We start from the raw sequence: 10,123 nt of genomic DNA, 5'->3' as shown, positions 1-10,123 counted from the left end.
AGGCTGAGGCTTCAGGACCTGTGGTCACAGAGCAGCTCGGGGGCTCCTTCAAGCCTGATAGCAGCTTGCAGGGCCCCAAGACCTGTTTATATGGGCCAGTGGACCCATTTCATTGATCAAGAGATCCAAATGGCTATCAGCTAGCGGAAGAGCAAAATGGTTAAAAGCAATTGAGGGTGATGGTCCTTGCTTTTTGGGGATTGAGGAGAGACCATCAAAGCATGTGTTTTCTAGGCTACCCAACCCCAATTTCTTCTTTCTTGGATGATGGAGAAAATAGGGAAGGGACCTCTATTTCATACCAATTGCCACATAAAAAGGGAGCTGACATTTCACATCTGATGACCCACAGCCAAGAGAAACTGAAGACTAACAACTGCCACCACAACCCACCAGGAAAACATTCAGGTAGGCTTCAAGTTTTATTATCACCAGCCACTGGTCAAATTACTTTCTTGCTTTGCTCACTCTTTTTGGCCAAGAGATTGCCCCAACATTATGCTATTTGTTGAATAAATAAGTAAACAGGACTGAAAAGAGAGTAGAGCCAAAGTGACAGACAATTGTCTAGAGGGACTCCTTTCCAAAGAACACTGCAGTCCTTTGATTCAGGCCATTGGCAGGTTCCTTGTAGGGCTTTCTCTGTGAGCTCTGTAAATATACCCACTCCAGAGATACCAGGCCATGGAAAACCCAGGGGCACTCACCTAGGACAGCCCAGGTACACCTGTCAAGCTTGGAAAAGGCTCACTTTTCAAACCAGAGTAGTCAATTAAATAAAGACAGAAAAGATAACAGCCCTGTCAAAGGGAGGCTAACTGCAGGGACAACTTGCTCTACAGCAAAAGTGGTATTAGCTTCTCACAGTGACCTCTAAGGCCCTTGTTAAGAGAAGCAGAACAGAGGAGAAGCTGGGAGAGAGGCCACCATGCCTGGCAGAACAGCTTGGGGGCTACCTTCCAGCACAGGTGTAGTGTGTTTCTGCTTTCCTCAACCTGCCCTCTATTCACAGGGCCATACATGGTATTCAAATCAGCAACAATGAAGGAAGATTTCATTAGGGAGGTATGGAGGGTGTGAGCTCCAACAATATTAGAAGAACCTAGAATCCATGGCTTTAAGTGAGGCCCATCTGAGTCAAGAGGTAAAAACAGACCCCACGTGGGAACAGAACAGCACCAAGGAAATAACTGATTGACTCCCATGGTCCTCTGCTGCCTCTTGCCCTCTCCAATCTTTGGTCAGATGTTTGCCATGTGGGAGAAGAGTTAACTGCAATTGATGAATGCCCCTAGGGGATGAGCATCATCTTATGACATACAGCTCAATGGATCAGCTCTGACTATCCCTAGGCGCTGGTGGCTGCTCACCTGTTTGTGAGCTTCTGTGGTGCAAGCTTTTTTGTAGGGTCGGATTTCTTCGGAGCCAAATCCTGGGATCCACATGTTCCACTGGCGCTCTGCAAGGAAGAGGCCAACACAGAGGTAAGGGGACCAGGAAGGCAGGGTCAGGAGTGCAATGTGACCATCAGGGAAGGGTCAAGGAGGACTAACCCAGGCAATCAAATGCACTCACACTAACTCTACAGAGGGATCCTATGCAATACAAAAGGAAATCTCATGTGCCTCCTCCAAGGTTTTAAAGGCCACAACCAATTTGAGCTTCTTGCAAAGAACAAATGGTAAATTGGTCAAAGCTAGGAGGGCTGAGCCCTATAGTTTCCATGTGGCTCATCTACTCTGCAGGAAATGAAGTCATTTGTTTCTTCAATTGTCCTACTCCTATGCTCAAAATAAGCCCCCCTCAAACCCAAAGGAAGACTAGGAACAGAAAGGCATTTCTAACATTCTATAGTTAAGAGCTAAGTCCCAGCTCTGCTGCTCATCAGCTTCATCTTTCAAATGGTAGTAACAGCAGTATCTACACCTCACAAGGTGTTTGAGTGAATTCAATGACATAAGGTATATAATGTGTTTAGCCTAGGGCCCAGGATAAATACACAGAGAAATAAATATAGACATAGGTATGCCCACACCACAGCTCCATGTCCTTGTGCCACTGGATACTATCATCCCTGTAAGACTATCACTAGAAGTTTCCACAGGTTAGGGACTTCGTTTATTCTATTTTGTCAGTACCTGGCATAGCTATGTGGACCCATATATCCACCTATAAAGGTGTACTGCACTTGAAGAAAACTCAATACAAAAAATGTATACTTACACAAGGCTATTTAGAGAATAAATCACTATTCAAAAGGATTTATACGAGGATTCCTTTACCACACTCCCCTAGAGCACTGAAAATGGAATTTGTTTTGCAAAATTTGTTTTACCTCAGTCAGGCACTTAACAAATTGAAAACTAGTGGTTTTATAGTTATGCTTTGTGTCTAATGCATAGTAAATAGTGTGTGAATGAATGATTTATGATTAACCCTAGAATAATATGATACATAGCTTTCCTCCAAAATTTCTTTGAAAACATAAAAAATTTTCTTAGATTGAACAGTTCAATATGTGCTTTTGGGAGAAAATGCCCAAAATCTTCTACTAACAATATTTTTATCAGTACTTGAAAGTGACACTGAAATTAGTCTCTGAGAATTAAACTTTACAATCAACACAAAGTAGATCAGAGTATGGATATGTAAAGTCATTCTGAAGATAGCAGCTACCAGGCATAGTGTACAGGTGTGTGTGTATTTAATTGTGTATCTATATATTTTATATATATGTGTATATATATTTTATATAATATTAATATAATAGCAACAAAAATTGTTTAGTGAATAAAACACTTATTAGATGCCTGGTGCAAAGAAGTAGTGTGCAAAACATTGGACGTACATTGTCTCAATTAATTTTAACATTTCTAATGAAAGACCGTCAATCAGAAGGGAAGGTTATTCAGTCACTCAAGTGTAGAAAAATAGGTGAGAAGCAAACACTGGCAATAGCCATCCCAGCCCAGTCAAGTAGAGAGGTGTCAAAAGTTTACAGCCCCATTGGCAAGCCCATGTTTGTTAGGGACATTGGGGAGGGTGTGCACCAGACCTAGATGGTCTGACGCCATGTAACACCAGGTTCCCTAATTCCCCATTTTCTGATCCCATGCTCTCTAAGCAATCTTCTGATTATGATTTAGCTACAGAAATTTTTCTGGTCATGCAGCCTTTTGAGTATTCAAGTCTCTGTGATAATTATTTCTTACCCTTAATGAATTAACTGGCATTCTGGTTTTATTCTCAATAACAAAAGTATAAAATAGGAAAGCTAAACTCTCAAAGTAATATAACCTATTTGGGTGATTTAAAAATATATATGCAAATTCTTTGACATCCTTCCCATCAAGAAGTGGAGTCTATGTTCTTCTCTCCCCTTGAAACTGAACGAGTCTTTGAGATTGCTTCAGGGAACAAGATTCAGCAGAAGTGATGTTGTGTGACTTCAGAAGCTGTGTTAGAAAAGGTCATGCAGCTTCTGCCACGTACTCATGGAATATTCATTCAGGGAGACTACAGTTGCTATATAAGAAGTCCAGCTACCCTGGGGCTTCTATATGATGAGACCATGTGATGAGACCACAAAGAGAGACAGTGAAAAATGCCTGAGGAGTCCCTAGCTGTTGGAGTATTCCTAGCCCAGGCATCAGACATGGAAGGGAAGCCTGTCTTCCTTCAAGATGATGTGAGACCTAGCCACCACCTAATTTAACCACATAAGAGACCCTTACCAAGAAGTGCCTAGCTGAGCCCAATCAACCTTCCAATTCATGAACAAAATAAATGACTGTTATTGTTTTAAGCCATTGTATTTGAGTGGTTTGTTGCACAACAACAGATAACTGCAATATTTGTTCTCTGCTATTAATACCAGCAATCTTAATCAGAAGTGTGTTATTTACTCCACTGAGACTACCAGTGCTTCCCCAAGCAATCCTTTCTCAATACTGGGAGGGAGTCTTTCAGTAATCAGTCATGAGTTTATCTGTACTGAATCCCTTAATACCTCCAGTCTCATGTACTTGGCCTCATTGTCTTTGCAGTAATACAATATTCTCTCTCTTTTGATCACATTGTAACCAAATGCAGAGGGGTGCTCATTCATTTCCAAGTGATTATGGTCATCAATGTTAGATAAGTTATATTCCAGAAAAATGCAAGCCCAAATTTAGTATCTATTAAGTAAGTGAAAACAAACAAAACAAAAACAAAAACAAAAAAGCAGAATTCGAAATTGTATGTACAATATAATTATAATTTTCTTGGGGGAAAAAGCATAAATAGGCTGAAAGCTGGAAGGGAATACTGAGAAAGCTTTATCTGAACAGTGACGACACACATAATTGTAGATACATTTCCTGGCTCTTCCTATGTGTCAGGCCCTGTGTCAGTCACTTTGCAAACATAACCCATAATTCCAGAAATTAACCTGCAAGGAGGAAATCAGGATCCTCACTTTACAAATGAGGAAACAGGCACTAAGAGAAATTAAGAAAGAAAGATAAGGTGAAACAGCTAGGAAATAGCAGGATCTGGTTTCAAACAGCAAGCCTGGGCTCATTCCGCCTGCAATGGATGGATTCCTCTTCTCTCTTCAGTGATACCATTGAATACATAAATACCTAAATCCCAGAGTCTAAAAGTCTCATCCTGATGTGAGGATTCCTTGGGGAGAAATGAGACCACATACCTAGATGCAGTTGTACATCTTTCACTTCCAGGGTGTTGGACTTGCGATGCCGAGCAAGCTGGCAGGCTGCTGTCACCACACTTTCGATAAAATCATCAGCGATCTGCAGCAGCATCTGGGGAAGGCAAAAGTGGGGGAGAGTAACCATGAGAGTAACATTGGCAGGGTAGGCTCCTGTTACTGGGACAACTGTTATCTGCCTGAATCATACATGTTGTCAGGCTTTCTATTAGATGGCCTGGAATCAGCATTTGGGATAAGGTAGGGAGAAGGAATGAGGACGATAGAGATACATCAACCCATTAGCCAGTTCCGTGCAAATGACACCATTCTGAGGATGCACTTTCTGTACTTCCTATCCATGAGGGATCAACTGCCCAATCCCTACTCCCCACATTTTCTTCTGAATCATGTGGGAAAACAAAAGTGAATCATTATAATTCCTCATTCTTAAGACACTTTCATTATCTCATTTAGTCATTATAATAATCCTGTGAAAAAAATGGGGCATAGATGTTATCCTCATTCTATAGAGGAAGATGCTAAGACTTAAGGAGCATAACTAACTCATTGCCATATAACCAGCAAACAGTAGAACCATGATTCCACCTTGAGGGCTCCAAGTCCAAATCCTAGGTTCTTTCCACTTTACTATCAGCTATTCCCAGGCTATATGAAGAACAAGATCAGAATTCTGAAGCTAAAGAGGTACATGAAACAATGTGAAATTCTGATAAGTCAATATATTTCCCATGGCCTCCTCTGCTACCCAACAAAATCAAACAAAAATTACAACCACAAATGCAGACATCCCTTCTCTGCTAGATCATTAACTCACTGCCATCTTTCCTACGGGAACCAAATGGATACCATGTAAAGGAAAGCTTTCTGATTCAATATGGCAGATCAAATCCAAAAATGACCTCCTCTCCCTCCTTAAACCCATTAAAATAATAATAGTGGGGGTGGGGGGGAGAAGACACATAAATCCACAAAGATAATAAAAACAAGAGAAAAAACCTTAATGGACAAGTGATATTAACAAGCTTTAAAGTAAATTTTTGCTAAAGAAAAGACAGAGGAAGAGTGGGAACTGAACTAGCAGACAGAAGGACAACATAAGTGCTTGTAGAGGAAACACTTAAGAGGTTTGCCCTTTGAAACCCCCAAGTGATTCAGGATTTGTAGGTGCCATTTATCACAGAAGTTTGGGCTGAGGCATGGATCTAAAACCAGGGAGAACTGACACGTTTTTATGCATAGTAGTCCCCTCCACCCCCACACTCTGAAAGCAGCCAGGTGACTTCTCTCCAAACATACCCAACCCAGAACACAACAAATTTATTTCTTAGGGAAACTGAATAGGAGTGGCTCTGGTTTAGAACCTGTGAGACACAGCAGAGGGAGGAGAGAAACATAGGCCCTTTCTCCTGCCTTCCTTCCGGAATGTTAGAAGCTAGGGATAAATTCCCCCAGATAGGAAACTGGAGGATTTTCTTCTAGATATACTGAACGACTCCAGAGAAAAGACTTACAGATACTGACATTTACAGAATCCCCTAATATGAAGGTTGGCTTGTGAACAAATTGTTCTGAAGTGAAACTAGTGGTGTGCTGGAGCCAGCTGAAACCAGCTGATAAAAGCCAATTATGGATGTGGTAGGCCAGGCTGGTAAGCCTAAGACCATCACAGGGTTCCAGACACACATGACCCCAGTATCCCCCCATTATGATCCATGGGGAGAGGGCAGAATTGGCCACTGAGGATTTTCTTTCTGGCATACCCATTCTGGAAGGTTTTGTTATTCTTTGGAAGAACCCCAACTACGGCTTCTAAGCAGCAAGCAGGGGCCCCAACCTGTAGCTATGTCAGCGGGCCCTGTTTCCTGCTGCCAAGGGTAGACACTGCTCTAGACCTTTGGGGGAACTGTTACCTCCAGTTCTTTTGTTACTGAATGAGGTAACTTTGTTGAATAAAGAAAGACTTTTATCCCCAGAGGGGGGGAAAAAAGCTAGTGTGCACATCTTCCCAATTTTGCATTCAGTGATGTTCATGTTGGTAGCTTAAAATAGGCCACAGCCAGACTTTTACACCACAGAAATCAGGAAATGCTAAAAATCAGAGCCTTTTCCCCCAAAGATCTGGTTGTTAAACATTTACCAGTAAACCACTGGGCGTATCCCATCAATCAATAAGTCCTGCTTCAAATCGGCTTTTTAGTGGTTCACTCTTTAAGAATGGATAGCCAGTATCACCAGACATTTGAAGAAAGTTTCCAACACTAAAAAGAAAATTTAAAAAACCAAAGGAAAAAAAGAAAAAGGAAATCAGCGGGAACAAAGACAATGGATGGAAAAGAAGAAAATGTCAAAAAATGTAATTAATAGCCTCAGAGAGAGAGAAGAGAAAATATTATAACCATTAAATAAAAACAAAATGGCTTGGGAAAATATAGGACCAATCAGTTAACAAAAAAAGCTCTTGGAAAGTAAAAATTTAACATCCAAAAAAAGTTAAATGGTTTAGAAGATAAGCTCAGAAAAAGTCCCCAGAGGGTAGAACGAACAATTACAAAGAGACCAAAAAAAAAAGGGGGGGGGAGCACAGGGAGAAAAAAGACCAAAATTCCTAAGAGATCACTTCAGAAGATCTAATATCCAATGCATAGTAATTCCAGAAAGAAAGAGCAAAGATAGTGGAATAGACCAGGGGTGGGGGTGGGATGAGGACTAAAGGGTAAGGAATGGGGAATTAATGCTAATGGGTACAGAGTTTCTGTTTGGAGTGACAGAAAGTTTTGGTAATGGATGGTAGTGATTGTAGCACAATATTGTGAATGTAATTAATATAGAAATTTAACCACTTGAAAGTTGTTAAAATGGGAAATTTTATGTTGTGTATATGTTACCACAGTAAAAATTAAAAACAAACAAACAAACAAAAAACTGGAGAAGAAATGATCAAAAAACAAATATAAGAATTCGAACTCCTTGTACATTGCTGGTGGGAATGTAAAACTGCAGTTCTTCAAAAGATTAAACATGGAGTTACCATATGATCCAGCAATCCCATGCCTAGTTATATTCCCAAGACAAATGAAAAGATATGTCCACACAAAGTCTTGTACATGGATGTTCACAGCAACATTATTCATAATAGCCAAAAAATAGAAACAACACAAATGTCCATCAACCAATAAAGGGATAAACAAAAATTGTGGTATGCCCATAAAATGGAATATTCTTTAGTCATAAAATTAATGAAATATCAATACATGCTAAAACATAGATGAACTTTGAAAACATGCTAACTGAAACAAGTCAGTCATAAAAGACCACGTATTATATGATTCCATTTATATGAAATATCCAGAATAGCCTAATCTATAGATAGAAAATAGATTCATGCTTGCCTAGTGCAGAGGTACTTGAGGGGAAATTGGTTGGTGACTGCTAATGGTTCTGGGGTTTCTTTTTGTGGTGATGAAAATGTTCTAAAATTGATTGTGGTGATGGTTGCACAACTCTCTGAATATACTAAAAACCAATGAATTATATTTAAATGGATGAACTTTATGATATGTGAATTATATCTCAATAAAGCTGTTACAAAGAAAAAAAAAACAACACATAAAGAGCAAATACTTTCCCTCTGCTTGAAAAATGGAAACAACCATGGGGTTATACTGGCTTGTAAACTGTCTTTTCTTTCCCTGTTATTAAATATTTCTCTGAAAAGTCCAAAAAACCCATCAAGTAACAAACAAAAAACCTTAATGCACAAAATCACCCCAGAACTGAGGCACAAGCCTCTAGAATAAAAGCAAGCAACCTCCAAGAACTCAGCACAATGAATGAATAAAGACCAACACTAAAGCTCATTATATGAAAACTCAGAACAGGGAAGATAGGATCCTAAAAGGATTGGGATCTGATTAGCTTAAGATTTCTTAACAGAAGATTTTGGATGACAATGGAGCAAAGCCTTAGCAACTATAAGGAAAAATGATTTCCAAAGCAGAATTCTAAACTCAAACTAAAAATTAAGCATAAGGTTAGAATATAGATATTTTTAGAAATTTACCTCTCACATACCCTTTCTTAGCAACAGAAAAATGCTCTAACAACAACAACAACAACAAATGGGAGTAACCTAAAAAAAAATGACATGGAATCTAAGAAACAAGAGATCAAACACAAGAAAACAGCAAAAGGAAGACTCAGGAGGATTCTGTGCAAGTGGCCTAAAAATTAATCACACCGGAAGAGGATGTAAGTTTCTGAGAGTGAAAACTCCAGGAAAAACAAAATAAAATAAATCAAAAGATTAGTTTTCCATTTGAAAAACAATTTTGATAGATATATAACAGATATGATAGAGCATGCAGGAAAAAAAAAAACCTACAAAAAAGGTAAATAAAAAGTCAATTATTAATATCAAGAAAATAAGTTGTAAAAGAAAGGAAAGGTAATCACAGACATGACATGGCTTGGTGGTGAATAATATTCATATAGCCAGAATAATGTAAATACTGACTTCTGAGTTATCAAAAAATTATGACAAAATATATTGGAAAAATGGGGGAAAAGTATGTGTGATATAACAAAATTCTCAAGTACTATAATAGGAAGTCAACAGACTATTATGAAAGTAATGAATCATAGAACTTCTGTTTAAGTGTATTATTTAGAAATATGGAGGAATACCATAGAAACAGCTAAAATATTTTACAGTGACCGCCTATGAGCAGCAGACTGTGCCTTTTTTGACAGGCAAAAGTAGCAGTCATTCTCCTAGGTAATCTGTATAAATTAATTATCCCATAATTCCTCTCAACAACCTTATAGGTAAGGCAGAAGCTGAGGCTCAGAGAGCTTAAGTGACTTGTCTACTGCCACAGATACTAAATGGAGGTGCTAAGATTCAAATTCAGATTTGTCTGTCTCTGAAGTCTGGGCTCTTCACCACTATGCTATTCTAGCTCTCAGGGACACAGTCTCTGAGGTACCCAACCCCAGCTTACCTCCTCCACATCTTCATCCAACTGCTCATTAGGATCCACTTCTCTTACTAAGTCCTGCAATTTCTTCTTGGTCAATACCTAAAGTTAACCAGGAGAAGATTTTTCAGCCAAGTATTAAGGAAACAAAACAATTAATTACTGTATAACGAAGTAAAGCTGTCAAATTGTTGGGTTCAGTTTCTATTCTCCAAAGAGTTTACAATCTGGCCAATCTGGTGGTATTGCTACAAGGTTACACTCTCAAGACAGAAGTAGGCTGGAGACAGGAAGAAACAGCAGTTTGGAAGAGATGCCAGTGTCCAGCTGTCAGGCAATTTATTTCAGCCTTGTCTCTTTCTCTCACTGTACCTCATCTTTTCTCCAACAATAAACAATTTGCAATTCTCTGACCACCACAAATTGTACC

The 10,123-nt window shown here is 39.3% G+C and overlaps 1 protein-coding gene across 1 annotated transcript in view; it reads right to left on the bottom strand.

Moving 5' to 3' along the window:
* TAF12 (TATA-box binding protein associated factor 12) overlaps positions 1–10,123 on the bottom strand; it is a 52,559-nt gene that overhangs the window by 579 nt on the left and 41,857 nt on the right. The window contains exons 3-5 of the mRNA XM_037827982.1: positions 9,718–9,795; positions 4,694–4,808; positions 1,371–1,459 (exon numbers count right to left, since the gene is read on the bottom strand). Coding sequence (XP_037683910.1) covers positions 1,371–1,459; positions 4,694–4,808; positions 9,718–9,795 — 282 coding nt within the window. The remainder of the gene's footprint in view (positions 1–1,370; positions 1,460–4,693; positions 4,809–9,717; positions 9,796–10,123) is intronic.

Source organism: Choloepus didactylus, chromosome 2 (genome assembly GCF_015220235.1).
Source record: "Choloepus didactylus isolate mChoDid1 chromosome 2, mChoDid1.pri, whole genome shotgun sequence".
Lineage (NCBI taxonomy): Eukaryota > Metazoa > Chordata > Mammalia > Pilosa > Megalonychidae > Choloepus > Choloepus didactylus.
Note: the sequence above shows the minus strand (reverse complement) of the source record. Positions and strands in the feature narration are given on the sequence as shown.